We start from the raw sequence: 19,815 nt of genomic DNA, 5'->3' as shown, positions 1-19,815 counted from the left end.
TAGGTGATGGGGAAGTTCAGATCTAGCTTGCAACCCATTTCTCTCCCCGTTCTCTGTGTCTAGGATGTGCCAATGGGGCAGTATCACTTCCAAAGGAGATCAGAAAGGCAAGCTGCTCATTTTACAGCTCCAGCACAATTTTCCTTGGCAGGATTATCCCCGTCCCTTAACAGTGCAGAGCCAGACGACAAGATGTTTAATAAGACTAGACTTCTGCTGGAGGCTTTGATGTGTATGACTAATATTATAGGAACTTAAATGATACTATGTCCCTTTTTCATCTTGTTACCCACTAAAGGACAAAGTCTCAGAAGAAACGGTTTGAGGAGGAACTTAACGAGAGGATGATCAGGACCTTTGATGGGATCAATGCACAGAAGTAAGGGTCATTTTAAAAAACAAATATGAATTAATTCAATTCAATTTTGAAAATTCGAATCCTGATAAAATGTGCTGTCCTCTAAAATGTCTTCTAAATGTACTGAAAATTGCTTTGAATCCCTGCCTCTCCATACCGCTGTTGAACATTCTGAACAAACACATAAACTTGAACCTTTCATTTTTCAGTATAAACACATCGAATTTATTTTTAACAGTGCCTGTGTTGTCCTTTTCATCTGATCTCTATTATGTCTTTATGCTCCCAGACAGTGGCTCAAGTCCGAGGACATCCAAAGAATATCATTATTCTTTCATAACAAATCCCTGGAGAAGGAGGTAAGAGGCAGCACAAGTGCATTGGCATCGCGCAGCCCTCGGTGGATACATCGGAATGGTTATTTCAAAGAGGATTACACAACATATTGTTACTGCTTGTTCTCTTGTCTACACTTAGCTTGCCCTCAAATCTTGTAAATTACAGGGAGACTAGTGTTGTCTGAGTGCACAGTTGAGGAGCTTTTGAAGTAACTTTAATATCAGTTTTAAAAGCCTTTTGTTGAAACTTGACCTTTTTTTCATCCTTTACAGTACAGAGCGACAACCTTGCCAGCCTTCAAATACTATGTCACCTGCGCCTGTTTGATCTTTTTCTGCATCTTTATCGTGCAGATTCTCGTCCTTCCAAAGTACGTGTGCTTTATGGCAAACTGTTACAGGAGTAGCATTACTGTTAATACGAGAATTTGCTCTGTGTTGGTGTGGAAAATGTAGACTGCTAAGCTAAATGTCGCTCATGTCCCTGTGCCTTGACAAGTCATTTTGAGATGAGAGCCGTTTTGCACAATGACATTGACTTAATTAAAACTTGATGACATATTGCATTTTGTAGGACGACTGTCTTGGGAGTATCCTTTGGAATGGCTTTTCTTATCCTTTCTATGATCCTCTTCATATGTTTCATTGGACACTTCCTGGTGAGTAAATCAATTAACTGCAAACATCTTTGTTTTAAATGTGTCCTTTGATATCAAAAGCCGTATTTAACCAGGATGTGCCTGCTCTCTGATGGCATACTTGGTTTGCTTAATGTGTGTCCTAATGTCATGAGTGGTACATGAGTTGTCCAAGCGCCCCTCTGGTCAGCTTAACAGCCCATTAAGTACCCTTGTTGTTAGCCTAAGTGCCCCCGAAACCTGACCCCGTGCATGAAACAGGTGGTCCTTCTTCATCTCCCACTGCCCCTCAGAGAGCCTGTGCTGCTTTGGTACGTGTTTCTGGGCAGCATAGAGATGCGTAGATCTATTAGTGAAATGTCTTACTTCATTTTTTTTTTTTTTTTTGTCTTAATCTTTGCAGTGAAGACATTTGTCTCCCCACACAGCAAACACACTGTGCTGTGCTGTAGTCTCTTCTGGATCTTGAGATTTTGGGTGTTACAGCATATTTAATGTGTTTGTATTATAAATCATTTGGAAAAGGCTGAGTTAATTTTGTTATTTGTGTTGAAAAAATAGATCTAACAATCTGATAACGCGCCCTTTTCAAAGAGCGGACAGTCATGTCTGTGCTATTGCCGATGGAAGATAAGGCTTCAAACGATACTTCAGCTCTCTTCTGTGATACTCTGTGATACATGTCGAGTAAAAATACATGAAAGACAAAAAAAAAAGCAAAGAGAATGAGGGGAAAAGGAAAACAGAATTGACTTTTAATCATTAAAGGTGCTACAAAATTCCATAAGCCGCAGGTCTACACAAGCTATTCCACCCAATGTCTGATCTTTAGTTCTTTGCGAGTGAGACTCTGCTGCTTGGCACTGAACTGTGCTCCCCAAGGATATTGCCCAAGGCCCAAAAACAAAACAGCACTTGATAGTGAACACTGACAAGCCTCCTGCTGCCTTTCATCAACATGCTTGGCATTGCTGGGTTTTTGCTTCAGTTCATGTCATTGTCAACTTTTTGTGGAATTTTTGCAAGACACCCGTCACAGCTTATTCCAGAGCTCCTGTGTAATAATTCAGAATCAACCTGGAGTTCGTGGATCCTTTGTGAATAAGAACATTAGACTCCTTAATTAAGCATGTATTATGCATGGATTTTCCCTGGCACAGCGTTCAGTTCCTTTGTCCCAGCCTCGTGTCACAAGTGGGGATCAACAATGAAATGATTCCTTAATCTCCAGTATAGAATTTTAAGACATGCTAGGTGTGAAACATGTCAAATATTTAACTAATTTCACATGAAATATTCAGTGGAACTGAAATCTTATGGTTCTTCAATTAAAATCATAAATGAGGAAGCAGAAAAATCAATCCTGTTGGATTTGATCATTGGAGGATCACAATGGGAAGATCTGAGATCCAAATAATATGTATCGTTCACATGTTGCTCCCCTGCCATACCTTTGGATGGCGTTTGAAAATCAGACAGCTGTAACCAGGCAGTCAGTTGAATTTTCGCAGGCGTTGACCCATGTGGCATTTCAGAAACTGTCACTGTTTAGGCTGGAACGATGGTGGGAACCTCAGAAAGGTCAAAGATGGTTATCTGATGACTGGTTTGCACGTTCTGCTCATTCTATGACTGTGTAACGTGACATTTTCTCCTTAAATCAACCCTGGTAGATTCTCTTACTTTGTCTTTTAATTCATTCAAGTCGTACATGTTACTATGATGTTACCTGCTGCTCAAGAGATGAAATTGTTTCTGCCTTGTTTTCAAAACAAAATGATGTGTCCGACCAGCTCTACATTTCCTGTAACCCCGCTGGTGCGTAGTACAGTCTGCCATCCTCACTTTATATAATTGTAATGCACATCCCTGAGCTATTCAAATGTCACATCCACTCAGCCCCGGTGACGCTCATATATTGCTCTGAGATGATCACGCAAGTGATTTGGGCTTTCACTGTCATCTCACAATGAAACACATTCAGCTGAAGACAACGCTGCAAAGAGGAAAAAGGAACTGGCTCACATGGAAGATCATTTTTTTGCATCAATGAAAATTTTGTATATAAACGTATTAATAACACAGTGCCATAGTGCGTGGCCTGCACAGTGTGCACCGCTCTTAATTAAAATGATCTGATTAGTAGGAACTGGAAGTTAGTCAACATCCCCTTTAGCTTTGCTTTGGTTTTAATGATTATCATTAAAAGCTATATATTCTATTTGGGTACAGTGTTTTATACTTGATGGAAACACTTGTAGCGGTTATTTTATAGCCCTATTATTGTATGTAGTTTGAACTATATTGCAGCATACTCCATTAATTTGATGGGACCCCTCTTTTCATAATCGTATGTCTCTTGAACTTGCACTCCTGAGGCAATTCGGAGTTAGTAATAGATACTTCAGTGTGTGGATTTCTTATGTATTGTGTCATTTATTTCACAGTAACTGTCCTAACTCGACACGAATTAATTCAATGAATTTATTAATTTTCTGTGCATTTGTCTGTTGATATGCATGTTATTCACTACTTTTACATTTGAATCTGTCTGTGACTTTCATACCTCAGCTCCTGAAGTCCTCCTGTGCACTTCAACTCGACTATGTTCTCTTACTTTTGTGTGATGTTGTGTGTACGTGTTCCTGCAGCACTGCAGTAAAAGCGCGTCCACTTCTTGGATGTGGCTGCTGAGGTCATCAGTCATTATTGCCAACAAGCCATGGCCCCGTATCACTCTCACCATGACAACCACGGCTCTAATACTCATAATGGCAGTCTTCAACATGGTAAGCTTTTATGTGCAGGTACTGGGGGGGTTTAGACCAATTAGGCTTCACTAGGAATGAAGTATCACAGCCCTTCAGATGACATCCCCCTTATGTGTGGTGTAATTAGAAGACAATGGAATGCAGCATGTTGTCACAATAAATGTATAGATTAATGAACTGGCCACTGGTGATGTAAATGAATAGGAAACAGGGATGTTTCGATTTTTGAAAGATCAGATTCATAATCATCAAACAAGTGTACATTAATGCGCAGTCAAACAAACTGGATAGTTCCTCAAACAGACAACTACAGAAAAATGTCTTCTTTGCATTGTTTTCTTTTGTCAGTTGGCTTTTTCAAACATGAAGATTATAGTTTCCCTGCATATGTATGTCGTGATCAAGGAACATCATATTTAACACTTTGTACATTTTATTTTGCTCTGTCAATTTTCAGATGCATCGTTCAGTTCAACAGAGAGAAAAAAGACAAAAATAAAAAGGCTCGGTTAAAGGTGAAATGGTAGCCTGAGGCCTGTGGGGAAGTTGCGTGATAAAGCACGGTGTCACGACCCAGGTTTAGACCTTCACACAAATCGATTCCAGAGATTATAATCTTGTTTTGCGCCTGACGTGGGTCAGTTGCTCTGGGCGGATGAACCAAATTAACTTGGCTTTTCTAGCGAGGCAGCCAATCCTCATCTTATCCTGCAGGTTCACTTTAAAGGACATTATTGAATGGTCGCCTCTTATCTAACAAGACTCTATTTTCATCCTGCAAGTACAATGTACACTTGTTTGTCTTTTCACATAGTGACGTGCAGGTCGAGCAGACCGCGGTCGTGTGTTTGTAATCTGCATGTCAATGCTGCGGTTTGTTTTCTGTGGTGGATTGAGATGGAAAGATTATTTTTGGCACTGCCCAAAGGAGACTAACCCCTCATTGTCGTTGACTTTGTGTTTTCCTTTAGTTCTTTATGGAAGACAATTTGTTGCCTCCTGTTCCTGTTTACAATTCGTCCAATGAAACACTGTTTTACCCTAATGGACAACTAATGGCCTTCACAGGCAAAAACAATTTCTACCTTCCTGTAAGTGAAGAAGAACATTATTATTCTTATGACTCTATAAATTCAGTATTGTCTTTGCTGACTTTTGAATAAATCAACCAATCTGTCTGTCTGTGTCTGTCTGTCCAGTATTTAATTTACAGTTGCATACTGGGCCTCATCTCGTGCTCGGTGTTCCTGAGGATAAACTACGAGCTGAAGATGATTATCATGTTGACAGCTGTGGTGGTTTACAACGTCATTATTCTGCAAACACATGCCTCTCTGCTGGATGAATATAGTAGATTTCTGTACAAGACTGGAAGCCTGGACAGGTAGGTGGCCAGTGTCAAGCAGATATGTGTCAGAAGTGTGAAAGAGGGATGTACAGTCAAGAAAGGAAGGAAGGAGAGGAGGAAGGAATAGAACAGGAAGTTGGTGAGATCTGCTGTTAATCTGGTGAGACTGAGTAAAAAGAAAACCACAGTGATACGAAGAAATAGATTATGAGAAGGTAAAAGGAGAGAAAGACGGTCTCCCTTGAGGTCTTCCTCCAGTCAGTTGAATCAAAATAGCTCTAAAGTGGGTCACCCAGGGGGCATCCATCGCAGGTGCCAGAACCACTTCAACTGGCTTTGCTCAATATCATCATCTTCTCTACAACCTGAAAATTTCCTTCAGCCATTCTACTCAAAGCCCCTATAGAGAAAACATGCAGTGTATGTAGAATAGATGTGAAGGTACTGACCTGTGGCATGTGAACAAACATGAAAGGAGAGGAAGGGAGAGGAGAGACCAACACACACCACTATTATCTTACACTATGGTACGTTACACCACACACCTTGTTTCCCTCCTACTTGTTAATAGATATCCTGTTAAGATAACATAATGCCATCACATTTATTGAGATTTTGGATAGAGTTTTACTGCCGATAGAGATGCTTGACCAAACACTGGGCTCACTTTGAGCAGATACTACATTTGCACAAGCCTTCCAGGTGCTGCATCAGTACAGAAGGATATCCTCATTGAATCTTCCCTGCTGCTTGCAAACCCTACATGCAGCTGGTCTGAATGAAAGGTACAGTGTAGTAATTCTTGGTCATGACGGTTCTTTGTAAATATAGCCGTTGCTGTGAGGCTAAAAGCAATTTAGGCTGTGAATGTACTTTTGCCCTTAAGGGAGTATCCATTCGTGGGTCTGATGACCAAGGAAGTGCACCGCTAACATCAGTTTGCAGGCTAGATTGCTAATTATCTGCTCAGCTGCAGCACATGAAACAGCACGTAAACTTATCTGTAAATGTGATGTCGCTCCACTTAGATGCCGCTGTGGTTCTTAATCTTCAGTGTCACTAACAACAGCTGCTGCCACTCAAACACAGACGACGACAGGCTCCTCCAGCCGCCGAGACAAAAACTAGTATATCTGATATGTCCCCAAATACCCTTTTTTTTTCCTTTCAATGGTAGAATACTAGTAACATTACATTAAAAAAAAAACACATTGCAAGACTAAATGTGATGTCAATTGGATAAAAATATAAAAAGTGTGGGCGTGGTATTGATCAACAGTAGCTGAAGAATTGGAACAGTATCTTCATGCAAGTTTCTGCTTCCTACATCTTGCTAACAGCTTGGTAATCATCCGTCTCAGTGGTCTGACAGAAAAACACCAGCTGGCCCACAAAGTTGCCTTCTCTGATCTGTGATTAAACATGGACCAAAAGTAGTTTTTTCGTCATTAGTCCTAGTATTGTCGCTCATCCACACTGACCCAACTCTTCATTTCATTTTATGTTCCACACCACATTCCCACAACCTGCCGTCAGTGTTCATGCAACACTGAGCTAATCCATGTCAGTGCTGGATGCACAGAGACAACATTTTAATCAGTCTCACCTGGCACTGGGTAAGACAGCAGAAAATAGTATGTCCCAAAGTACTGGGTGGTTGCTTTTTCCTAATGTACTCAAGAAAGTTCTGCTCTTCTACTCTACTCTGCTTTTTACTTTGTTGTGAACTTGAACAAGTCTCTCCTCAAACTGAGCAGCCAGGAGAGACATCATCTACAGACAAATGCTGGAGTTGCTCCACACAGTAATTGAATAAGTCTTTGGACATCATGACAGCAGCCATTGTGGTTTTGAAAAATGAGATTTTCTCATTCATTGCTGGAAGTAGTGTTTGGACGTAATATCCAAAACAGAACTTCTTGGAACCCACAGCGTCAGTCGCTAATTTACTGTCTGTAGACAGACTCCGAGGATTGTCATCGGATGCTCAATTAATCCGTTCAAGCCTAAGCTGTGATTTCCAGCAGAGGAATGGAATTGTCTTTTTGGTTATTGACTTTCCTTTCCAAAGCAATTTAAATAGCATAATGTGATTTTTAAGGAGTTTCCTCCCAAGTCAATAAATTTCACACGGCTTCGATCAGCACTAATGGAAAATGGAGAAGTGAGTAGTGTGGAGCTGACAAACTAAAAGAGCGCTGGTCATATATGTATCTGTTTGTGTGCTTTCCATATAAGATTTGTCCTCATGTGAAGCTGTCCGTCCTCAGTCATTGCCATCGATTCTGTGTAAAGAATTGATTAGATAATGAACCAGGCGAGAGCAGAACTTGCAGACTGTCTTCTCAGTCGTCTGCTGAGCTCTGCCCTAGATAAGAATAAGTGTCCATTAATATGCAAAGTGTTCTTGCAGAAATTAGGATGCAACAGTCCTGTTTGAGTGCTATCGCACATTCAGAACTTAAATAGGGACGGCCAGACTTCACTGCTACTCAGTTTAATTGTAAATTTAATTATCATAATAGGTGTGTTTTTAATTTCTTTTCAAGTTTGTCTCTTACACACTATATTCTGGGCTTTGTGTGTACAGTACAAAACATATACAAACAATAGCTGTGGTTTGATTGGTTGCCTAATTCTGCTTTGGACAGGTGCTCTATTTTTAGGGTTATGACGGTGGAAAGGAGAGTTTGAAGTGTATTTATAGTGCTGAAGGTCGTGAAGAGTATCTGGTTGTTTCATTGCCTCTTGCAAAACGTCCCTTGTGAATGGACGCGCCCCTGAGCAGGGAAGCCCAGCCACCGGAATGCAAATAGTAAACAAGCTCTTGTCACAGCAAAGCAGAAGTGACAGTCTTAACCGAGTGACAGCTTGGAATGAAACGGTCTGCTAACCAATCATGTGACACAGGTCGCAGACTGCTGATTGCAATCAGATTTTTTAATTAAACATGCCGTCTTTTATTTCTTTCACTCCCTCCTTTACTTTTAGCTTTTGTGTTTTGTCACTGTCTATCTCTGTCTTTATCTTTGTCTGTCTTCTCTCTTTCTACACACACATTCTTCCTTTTTTTCTCTGCCCTTCAAGACCAGGAGTTCTCAAAGACCTGAAGACTATGGGCTCTATCTCCCTCTTTATTTTCTTCATCACCCTGCTTGTGCTTGCCAGACAGGTAAGTCCACACTATAGTAGTTGGAATGACAGTATCATCTGTCTTGTGCTTTGCTCTTACATCAACATCACCATTGCACTCTTCAGTCTTTTCACCGTGCATTTGCTGTTTTATTACCTGCTAAACCTTTTGTCATGTGTTGTCCCGTTTTCTCTATGTTTAGAGTGGCTGTAGCCTATGTGCTTTGGTCTTTGTCATTGCTAACTTAAGTCTGTTGGCCTGTGAAAGGTGTAGACTGCATTGTGAGGAGCTCATGGCTCTCACATCCCTCCTGTTGAGGGATTCCATGATCCCGTGGTCCCTTTAACCCCTAATGATCTCCCACGCATGAACAGTTTGATGTATTTTTTTCTGTGCTACTTGTGCTAGCTTATGATTTTTAAGGTAAGTGCACATAAAATTGGACTCTACTGTGTCTATCTCTCTACATATATACCTTTATCATCCCAGACCCTGGGGTGGGGGGGAGTTGCTCCCGTACATCCTCTAGATGGAAATCCACTCTGCACAGCTGATAAACTCAGTAGAAACAGCAGAGCTTGTCAGCTGCTGTGCCACACTGCAAGAGAGGTGTCTTGAGACCAGTTTGTCTGGCCTCCCTTCAGCCACTCTGGGCCAATGATTTACATCTGAACTTACTCAAGGGGAGATTTAGTAGCCAGGAGGTGCAGGGACCAGAGGCTGGTCATTCTGGAGAGTTATGTACTACTTAGTCTGGCTATTTTAGGCTTATGCTACACTGCAGGGTTCTTACTGTTCTTGGTAGTGATCCAGAACTGGGGCACAATTTTGCTCTGGAGTCTCCAGTACAGTCTTAGCCATGACCATCAACTGCATGTGTTTAAAGTAACAGTAATCTGCCGAGTGTAAGACTCTTTACATTTTGATTACACGGATATTTACGGTTTTACTCTGAGCTAATGGTAACACGCAGGAGATAACGCAGTAGGTGACTGAGAGTGCACACATGTGAACGTGCATTCACACTCTATTTTTACAGCTTAGAACAGACTTGAATGTCGCAGCTCATGGGCAGAGTAATCTTTCTGTTTTATATCAGAGCTTATCATTAAATTGGATACAGCTGACCCCTTGGGCCCTACTGTGCAATCAAATAATAGACTACATGAGAGGATATACAGGTGTGCGCAAAAGCACCACCTTAAGTGCTGTTCCACCACTTAACCAATGCTACAGCCACAAATACATGAATAGGACATTTCGAGTGTGCTGACATTGCAGGGAGACTTGACAATATATTGAACATTTGTGCTTTATGCATTATTTAGTGTGATTTAAAGGGATACAACAAAGGTTATTTTCCCAGTGGGAACTTGTGTTCCTGTGAATGCTTGAGGCCCGCTGTGTCACAAAAACAAGGAAAATGTGATATTCTTCCTGCATGTTTTAAGTGCTGTCGGATTTTGATATACAGCCACAAATGTGGAAATAAATGTTAAGCAGATTGACTTTGAGTGGATAATAAATGTTTTTGCAGAAGACAAATTACTGATGTCCTCAGCTCAATGAAAAGATTCAACCGTAAAACAGCAAAATTAACAGATGCCACTTATTAATATCTACTCACACACACCGCTTTTCCTCCTTCTCTGTAACAAGTAATTATATTTCTAGTATCCAATCATATCACTTTCTCTGCTTTTCTCATCAGATCATCTCATAAATATGTTTCTGCTTGGTTGGTGCATGCTCTTTATCAAATCAGTTCATCTTGTACTACTCAGGAACAGGCTTAAACAGAATCATCATCCTCATAAAGCACCTGAACGCTTCACATGAGATGAAAGAAATGAAACGCTGCATTACAAACCGGACCCACATTATTCTCATTCTTCACCTGTGCGTTGCGCTGTGCTCTTTGAAAAGTCTTGCTGGTGATCATGTTTTTGAGTTAACCAAAGCCAAAGGTTAAATGGTGGCCTGTGCTTTTCAATGTTACATCGTCTCTTCTGTCTTTAAGCCTTGTTGGAATCCACACGTCGCTGTTTCTACTTTTTCTCTGTGATGTGATGGAAGCAAGCTACGCAGCTGTACCTTCAGTCTCTTCACCTCTGTGTCCTCTTGTAACAGAATGAATATTACTGTAGGTTAGACTTTCTGTGGAAGAACAAGTTCAAGAAGGAGTGCGAGGAGATCGAAACGATGGAGAACCTCAACCGGGTTTTGCTGGAGAACGTCCTGCCTGCACACGTCGCAGAGCATTTCCTGGCACGCAACTGGAAGAATGAGGTAGGCACCAGTTTTCTTTTCATTATGGACGCGAAGGATCGTGTAAGTTCTGTCTTTGACAAATGGCTGCAGGGCGGATGTGTTGTGGTTTCAAAGAGGTCTCGCTGTACCAGTGGCTATTTGCCAAAATCCATTACATCCATTCATTAGCTGTGAGGAGGCATTGCAAAAGCATCTTACCCAAAGACAGTCTTCTGTTTCAAGTCAATACATTAGATCTGAAATTTGTACATACTATATTTCTTTGCTGCTAATTATATGGATTTTTAATTCCATTTAAAAACCAGGACGGGTGTAGATAATTAGACATGCATTAGGTATTTCAGTAAGCTTTTATGTTTAGACAAGGATTCAGGAGTTAATGCAGAACATGAACATCATTTAAAAAAGACTTTTGAAGCTTGAATGAAAAAGTGCTTTTTGGTGAGTGAAAAGTACTGTCAAGTCATTGGCTGTTCCAGATATTCAGTGCTAAATTTAATGCAGTAATTTGTTCAAAATCACAACGTTCTGAACGGAGCTTGCGCTTGTAATAGTTTCAGAATGACTGATTGCCTGTAATGATGACAGACCTTTGGGGGAGACAGTCGATGTGAATTTGCGGAATTGCCTGCGAGACTTTCTCATTCATCATTTTGAATCCTGTTAAATCCCCATGAGTGCTTCCCACAGTGCGAACTGTGAGAAGTGAAATTTTACAAATGAGGAAGTTTAGAGGACGTGGAATCCTGGAGGTCGCAGGAGTTTAAAAGGGAATACTGCTTCTGCTGCAGAAACTCTGAGTGAAGAGTCAGCAGATGACTTTATTCCTGCACTTGAACAGGATCCAGCAGCAAGTTGCTGGTCTAATGGACTTTATAGTCACTTTTATTTGGATGGTGGTTGGGTGATTCACCGGCTTTCATTTGTGTGTCTGGTTGTGTGCCTCTGTGGTCCCACTGATATTTTTATTAAAGTATACTGTCAAGTATTTTTATGCTTAAATACCCAGAAAACTATTATCGTGATTAGTTTGACATAATACATCAGAATCTTGTCATCTGCGTTTGATCCGGTGCTTTATCAATTTCATGATATTGTTTTACAGCTGTCCAGAGCTAACGTCTGCATTTCGTCTTGCAGGATCTGTACCACCAGTCTTATGACCTGGTGTGTGTCATGTTCGCCTCCATCCCGGACTTTAAAGAGTTCTACACCGAATCCGACGTCAACAAAGAAGGATTAGAGTGCCTCCGGCTCCTCAACGAAATCATTGCTGATTTTGACGAGGTAAACAACCCTCAACCTTCACAGCATCCTACACATGCAGCACGTCCTTTTTTAGCAGTATGTGATTGGACACTGTGAACAGTGTCTCATGCACAACCTACAACCTCTTGTAATGCTATCTGGATGTTCTGAGAGGCTTTCACTGCCAGGCAGGAAAAAGAAGAGAAAATGCTTGTTACAAATTCATACACTGCCCTATAGATATAAATGCATCCTCTAAAAAAAGCTTTCACTTTTGCCAGAAACTATGTCTCATTTGTTTTAGCTGTGGATTGTATTTGTGTGTGTAGCTGCTGTCCAAACCTAAATTCAGCGGTGTGGAAAAGATCAAGACCATTGGCAGCACTTACATGGCTGCTACAGGGCTGAACGCGTCACCTGGGCCTGAGTACACGTCACAGGTCGGCTCATCAAACGCACATTAAAATCATACTTACTCATTTTTCTGAAGAGATTCTCCAGTGTGCTTCAAAATCACATTTAACTTGTGTTCCTCGCCATTTTCCAGGAGCATGACAGGCAGTACATGCACATAGGGACCATGGTAGAGTTTGCATTCGCCTTGGTGGGGAAGCTGGACGTTATCAACAAACACTCCTTCAATGACTTCAAACTCAGAGTTGGTGAGTTACACAGCTATTAAAAAAAAAGCAAAGGAGGAAGTTAAGTCTTTACTTTAGCCAGTAGAAGCTGTTGTTCGGCTTCAAATGTAACAGAATTCATCATCAGGGAGTGTCGTCGCCGTCCGACACACATCAAAATGCAGTAGATTAATAAGGTGAAATATGAGAGAATAACAATATCACTGGCCTTGGGTGAGAGTTGCAACCTTTGCAGACTTGTATTGGCAGAAGTCATACTTTATTATCCTGAATCAACAAATAGAGTTTTGGTATACACAGGAAAACAGGGTTCATTTAAAGGAAATGAGCTTGAATGTAGATTGTATGCTCTGCTGACATGTAGCTGTTATGTATCCAATGTTTTTTTTCCTTCTGGTTTCATAACAGCAGTATGCTGTGGGCGTAATTTCATTATCTTGACAGAAACAGAGAGATGTGTACTTGTCTAAGTAAGAAAATAAAACTCATACTTGTAGGAAGACATAGGTACAGCCATGGCAACACAACAGCAGAGAGACTGACTTAAGAGTAGGCAGAAGTGAAGAGGAAAGAAGGCGGCAGGTCGCAGCTCCCTGTGTGTGGTGAGAGTCAGAGTTCAATACCTTCAACCTGTCTGTGTAGATCGCAGCATGGGATGCTCCATTAACTCAGCAGTGTGCGCGTGTGCGACTGTACATCCCTGCTGCTTCCAGACGGGCCTAAAACGCTCTATCAGAGAGGGATACAAGTCCTCGCCCACTGGGACTGGACAAAGCCAGTGGCTGTGTGCCTGTGCGCGCACACTTGTGTAGATTGCAATTGCCAGCAATCTGGAAATTGACTCAGAAGCCTGAAGAGAGGCCCGGTGTCATCTCAGTGCTGTGAAAAGCTCCAGAGGAGGCGGGGAGAGGTGCTGGGGATCGAGATCAGCCGCATTTAGCTTCCACTTCATCACATGTTCTGATGAAATCCTGTGTAAAGCTTTGTTTATTCTGAGAGCAGCACGTCTCTTACGGCAGGCCTTTTGGAGCTGCACTCAATAATTAATCAGTGGTATCAAAAATTGATTTGAATACATTTTGAACAAAAGTGTTCGAGTATGACATCAGAAATGAAAACAAGTGAACATTTTTTTACGATGTGCTTGCAGTTCCCTGATGTAGCTAAACCATATTTAAAAGAAATATAATGTAATTCAGTATTCCCCTTACTGTCATTTGAAATGTTTAATGTGCACGACTGTGTCCTGCTTACTGTCATTTCCCATTCAGACTAAAAAACAAGAATCTGAGTAAAGATGGTGCAGAATCAGCTGAAATGTTCACTGGTTACTTGGTGTCCTTTGTCAGGTATTAACCATGGCCCAGTGATAGCGGGAGTCATTGGAGCCCAGAAACCACAGTATGATATCTGGGGGAACACAGTGAATGTAGCCAGCAGGATGGACAGCACTGGAGTCTTAGGAAAAATACAGGTAATCAATACTTTTTGTTTCCCAAAGCCTGATATGATGTTTTCCTCTGTGCCAAAGCTAAAACTGTTTTTGTGATGCAAAGATTTACATCTTCAGAAGGAATGAATGGGCTGAGAGCCACAAACAGGGCAGCAGAGCAGAGACAGGCAGAGACATTGTTGGTTTTGTTTGTTTTTTCCATGGGATTTGTTGAAAATAACAAAAAAAATACAGCCTCGACCATTTTCTGTGATGCATTCAGGAACAGAGCAGCTCCCGTTCTCTGGCAAACATCACATTGTGTTTGAAGTTGACTGTTTCTTTCAAAGCGGCAGCGCTGCTCCATTTTTGCATGTCGAGATTTTAAATGTCAGCACAGATGTTTCAAAGATACAACTCCTTCTCCCCTCTCCCCCCGCTGTTCATGACAGCGAGGACATCACATCACCTGAACGTCATGTGGCATCTCTAAATCTTACGCACGCACCCTGCCTGAGCGCTGATTAGATCTAATGGTTTTTTACCTGCGTGGCAAGTGGCTGTGGGAATCGTTGAGTCGTCATAGGGCTGGATTACACTTCACAGCCTGTACACGTTTGATAGAGCCATCTGCCTTCAATTGCCTTCCAAGATTGCCTGTTGATCTTTTAAGATATGCAGAGTTATTCCGAGGCAGCACACATATTTCCCAACATGTCTTAATCTTGCTGATGTTTCCTAATATTGGAAGCTGCAGTACTCTGAACTGTTTACGGTTTCTAATTTACAAACTGAATGTTATGCACCAGCTGTGATGATTGATGTGCCCTTCATCTCCTACAATCTTTAGTGGTAGGATGAGACAATACAGTGGAGGCACCACTGACTGCAGCTCGACTAGGCACACGTTTTCTGCAGCCTTGTGTGAAATTAATCTAAAGGTTAGGTTTTAGAATTTATATTCAACTTAAATCCTGTCAGTCAAGGTCTGGAGATGCAGAGAAGTACGCCAACAATGCAAGAATTTGCTGCTTATGATGTCAGCTGCTGGAAATGTATTCCTTTGCAGAGCTGAATATTTTTGCCGGCAGGAATTTCATTCACTCGTGTAAGAGCGAAATAGACGTTACCCATCTGGTTCCCCCTGTAGGTGACCGAGGAGACGAGTCGCATCCTTCTGACTCTGGGCTACATGTGCTCTTGTAGAGGCATCATCAACGTCAAGGGCAAAGGAGAGCTCAAGACCTACTTTGTGCACACAGAGATGACCCGCTCACTGTCCCAAGGGAATGTAATGCCGTAAGACTGGTTCACAATAAGCTGAACGCACACAGGCACAAAGAGCAGACCTTCATCCCAAATGGAGCAGATTTGACTTTCTCAGTCCTGTTGTAACAGAAACAAAGTGTGAGGCATGAAGGAATCGATCAGATTTTAATGTTGCATCGCAAGTTACCTATGCCACAGCTGTAGTATACATTTTGTCACTTATGTAATTGTAAGTGTAGCATGTACAGCAAGTAGGCAATAACCCCTGAAATACAGTGTATTGTAATTTGAATGTTGGATCCAGGAAAGCCACAGTGGCACATGTTCAGTCAGAGAGAAGAATCTGAAATGGTCCAAATTAGCATTCTGACTATGTTCTGGGAGGTTGGTGGCAGTCACTTTGCCATAAAAGCCTCTATTTCAACCAACAGCATTTATATTCTGTTCACTTTACAGGACACAGTACATTTGGATGTCATGTGCAGGAGGAAGTAGAAAAACAAGGAGTGGCAACAATTTTTACATCTTCTTGAAGAGCATCCAATAGACAAGAATTACAGAGTGAACAACGGTAATACAAAACAGACATGCTGGTGAAGTCTGTGTGCATCTGACTTTTCCAAAGCGAGACAAAAGGCCACAGATGGAAAATCTGATATTAAAATGAAAGCAAAGGACGCAGGTTCCAAGGGAAGACTGCATGACCACTGTCGCAAAAGGAGAAGCTGGTCCTTTCTAAAAAAAAACACAGCCAGCTAACAAGGAGACACACAGATGTGTACATAACTCCATCAACCTTGTTAGAAGCACGAAGTCTTGGATGTATTTTACAGGCGATCCATTCAAGGGAAAGCATAAAAAATATGAATATATTGTGATATTCATGCAGGAAAAGGTTTCCCACAAACTATCTTTGCACTGTAATCATCTTGTCTTCATTGACTGCTTCGACAAAACCAGAAATATTGAAACTCTTTATGGCGTGGGTCTGATTTGACATCGCGTGCTGAAAATGGAAAATCAGATATTAGATGCTGAGACTGAGAGGATCAGACCTGATCCATACAGATTTAAAAGTCAGGTTTGAGGAAAAACTACTGGATTACAAAAGGATTAAGATGATTGTGGTGCTAAGATTTTAATTTGGGAAACCAGAGCCTGATCCGTGTACAGGGTAGCTTTAGAGTGTGTATGGTACGGTGGTTTTGTAACAAAAGAAAATACTACCAAAAAAGTGTTTTGATGTTTTAATGCCATTGTTTTTTGTAAAAACTTCATTAAAATTTCTATGTATTTCACTTGTACTGAGTGTTCTTATTCTTTCAAATGACAGCAGGATGATGAGAATGCGCCTGCAGGCGGTAACAGCAATCGAATAAGTTGATATTGATCCCAGCTAGGTTAGTCTTTGGTTCAATGTGTGTCTGCCTCTACAGCGTGGTGCATATGGTGCTTGAGATGAGGTAATGCCCTTAGTGAGCAGATGGACAGATAAAACATGTCTACATGATGAGGGCTGAAGTCGAGCCAGTGAAGCAGCACAGTTTGAGTCCTGTCTGCTTCACTCTGCGGTTTCCATCTGAGGAGACTAAAGCTACGAATTGATCCAGCCAGGGGAGGACACTCAAGATGATTACAAACAAACTACTTCAGTGTGAATAGAAAGTTTTTATGCTCTTAACTGTGTGACATAATTGTTTAAAAAAAAAAAAAACATTTCAGAAATGAATTGTGCTGATCTATGTCTAACCTACCATTTCTGTTACGGTAGGTTTTACACGTCAAACGCTGCAGCCTCAGCTAGCTGAAAACCCAAGTTTGTAATTACTCCTCAGCTGTCTTTGCCTCATTTGACCTCAAGCACAACAGAGCAAAGACATGATGTTCCAAACGTGGTGATTCCTCTTGCCAGCTTGTGTTGACTGAACTAAATACATTACTTGACCTCAGCTCTTGACATTTGCTGCACAGCAGTGTGACAAATTGTCGTTCTGTCACTTTAAACTAGATTACAGTGCAGGAGTGACTGAGAGGGTCTGCTGTTCCGCTCCTTCAAGCTTCTACACGGTTCTAGCCAAAATTTTCAAATGAGCGACAGAGTGATGTCTCCAGAGGCTTTGTCCCATTGTCTGCAGCTGGATGTTTCACCACTGGTGTCCCTGCTCTCACACAATTCCCCATGTTGTGGTCAGAGAGGGGGAAAAAAAAAGCAAGCGGTAGTCATGGTAACAGCTGTTTATCCTGCATTCTCTAGGACACCGCATGAGACTGATGGGATGTTAATTATAGCTAACCTCCTACCAGATGTGTGTTCCTCATTTGACGTCACAGAGGAGCGCCACACCTCGTAGGATCCAATATTCTGGAGGATGTGAAGTCTTCAGGTCTACAGCTGCGATGTAATTCATGTCGGTCCTAACTGGCTTCTTGTAGACCGGGCACGAGTAGAGGCGGGAATCCTTCACACCTGCGACACAGAGAGGCAAGAAGTGTCACTTGATGCAGGCTGAAAACTGATGGAAAATAGAGCAACAGCTGGCGAAATTCTTTCTCAATCAAGGTTATAATTAAACAGCTTTAAACTTAGAATTATTTAAAATCCATGAAATATTTAAATCAGTGTGCAGACACCACAGGGACGCCCAGCTGAGTTCAACAAAACATCTGTTTTTATGAAGCCGAAGTCGGTTCAAATCAGGCAAAGAACATGTGTTTATGTCCTCACTACTCCCTCAGCGCCACCTGACTGCTGTGGTTTTGAGGCTTGGTAGCTGGTTCGTTGTTCGCCTGTCAGTGGCCACATGCTGGAGTGCTACTTGAGTGTTTTTCAACAGCCTCGCCATCAGCACAAAAACCCACAATCCTTTTCATGAGCGAATAAACAGCTCTTATCGAGTCGGTCTTCAGACAGCACACAGAGATGGGACTAATCTCGTTGAAGGGAGGCACAATTACGTAGAGGGGTTTTCTGGACTCCGATGTACATACACACATATGCATGTCACACATACTCATAGATGCTTTGGCAACCACTTGTCTCCAGCACCAGTCTCCTTTGCACTGACACACACACTCAAACGCAGCAGGCAGCCTTCTTGTGGGAAGAGCTGGGAGGGGACATGGTGTTAACAAACCGCATTACGCGTATCATCGGATCATTAATTCATTTCCCAGGCAGCCTTGCTCGCAGGCGTCCACTGGGGCGAGTCTCTCTGCTGCCTGCCTGAAGAGAGTCTGGTCTTATCCCGAGCAAACAGTCTGCCACATACTGCTGGTAATCTATTCCCAGACAAAATAAACAGCACTTGGTCTGCTTGACATTTAAATGTTACACCCATCCGTTCTGAGTGACGGCGGGGGATGCAAATGTTGAGGAGAGAAGATTGAGACTGGGATCGACAAAGAGTGGAAAGACTGATCCTGGTGGGAAAAGACTGGATTAAAGTATTTGCATTGTCAGATTAGAGTTAACAATTCAGACACATCATCAAAATCCATTTTGTTGATTTTTTTTGAATGAATGAACGAATGAATGAATGAAAACCTCGGGAAGCTTCCCTCCATCTGATGAATGTCAAACAGGAAATCTCACCGTTGTTCTCAGCGTACATCCTTATCACGGGCATCATCTCAAAGAGGACTTTGGGCTTGGAGTCGATGAGTTTGCAGCTGCGGCGGTCCCAGCCGGCTCCCTCCAGGTAGAGGCCGTAGACGTATACTCCCTCTGCGGGGGACTGGGTGATGTCGTCCTTCATCCACCTGGTCACCTCGTTGCACAGCACCATGCGGTCCAGGGCCCAGCCCTTGTTGGCCCGAGTGATCTCCTACAAGTGTGGGGACAAATCTGAAGGTTTAGGCAGTGACGTGGGCAGTGTGACGGAGTATTACATTTGGCAATCGTTTCAGGACAAATAATCAATTTTGATAACATTGCCGCAACGGAGGTACATTAAAAACAAAAGCGCTGTGTAGGGCAGGGAAGTGCACTCCATCCACATCATTGTTTTGAGAGATACTGTGCCAACAGGAAGAAAATAAATCCAATATGACCGAAAAGAGCAGAGTGCACAATAAATAATGAACCGTGAGTATTGTATTCCTTCACTCATTTTGTCCTCATTTTGAAAGAGGAAAAAAAAACAAACAAAAGCCTTATTGGGTCAAATTGAACAGATACGGACTGATGACAAATGACAAGGACAGACGCATGTGATGCGATGCCACTGGTCCAACAGAAACTGTGGTGTGCTCGTGACAGTGCATGCTCAGTGAGAGAAAAAGATGATACATATATCCAACAGCTCCCTGCTTAGTGAAATACTCACATCTGCACCCACAATATTTCCCCTTCTCTGAGTATGCAACAGG

General features: G+C 41.9%; 2 protein-coding genes across 6 annotated transcripts in view; one reads left to right on the top strand and one right to left on the bottom strand.

The window, feature by feature from the left end:
• Positions 1-16,751, top strand: part of adcy2a (adenylate cyclase 2a) — a 52,019-nt gene extending 35,268 nt beyond the window's left edge. The window contains exons 11-25 of one of the 2 annotated variants that reach the window (XR_013077514.1): positions 64-107; positions 299-379; positions 648-717; positions 970-1,067; positions 1,271-1,355; positions 3,986-4,123; positions 5,077-5,196; positions 5,305-5,489; positions 8,541-8,625; positions 10,734-10,875; positions 11,998-12,144; positions 12,435-12,545; positions 12,653-12,767; positions 14,096-14,220; positions 15,329-16,751. Coding sequence is in view for 1 of the 2 variants with exons in the window: in XM_076738287.1 (XP_076594402.1) it covers positions 64-107; positions 299-379; positions 648-717; positions 970-1,067; positions 1,271-1,355; positions 3,986-4,123; positions 5,077-5,196; positions 5,305-5,489; positions 8,541-8,625; positions 10,717-10,875; positions 11,998-12,144; positions 12,435-12,545; positions 12,653-12,767; positions 14,096-14,220; positions 15,329-15,481 (1,716 nt within the window). In the remaining variant the exon portion in view is untranslated. Of the gene's footprint in view, positions 1-63; positions 108-298; positions 380-647; positions 718-969; positions 1,068-1,270; positions 1,356-3,985; positions 4,124-5,076; positions 5,197-5,304; positions 5,490-8,540; positions 8,626-10,716; positions 10,876-11,997; positions 12,145-12,434; positions 12,546-12,652; positions 12,768-14,095; positions 14,221-15,328 lie in introns of both variants that reach the window. The other variant, XM_076738287.1, reaches the window with a different exon arrangement.
• A 101-nt stretch (positions 16,752-16,852) lies between these two features.
• dnah5 (dynein, axonemal, heavy chain 5) overlaps positions 16,853-19,815 on the bottom strand; it is an 85,395-nt gene continuing 82,432 nt past the window's right edge. For all 4 annotated transcript variants that reach the window (XM_076738283.1, XM_076738284.1, XM_076738286.1 and 1 more), the window contains 2 exons: positions 19,040-19,271; positions 16,853-17,914 (listed from right to left, as the gene is read on the bottom strand). In XM_076738283.1, coding sequence (XP_076594398.1) covers positions 17,763-17,914; positions 19,040-19,271 — 384 coding nt within the window. In that variant the 3' untranslated portion in view covers positions 16,853-17,762. The remainder of the gene's footprint in view (positions 17,915-19,039; positions 19,272-19,815) is intronic.

Source organism: Chaetodon auriga, chromosome 8 (genome assembly GCF_051107435.1).
Source record: "Chaetodon auriga isolate fChaAug3 chromosome 8, fChaAug3.hap1, whole genome shotgun sequence".
Classification (NCBI taxonomy): domain Eukaryota; kingdom Metazoa; phylum Chordata; class Actinopteri; order Chaetodontiformes; family Chaetodontidae; genus Chaetodon; species Chaetodon auriga.
Note: the sequence above shows the minus strand (reverse complement) of the source record. Positions and strands in the feature narration are given on the sequence as shown.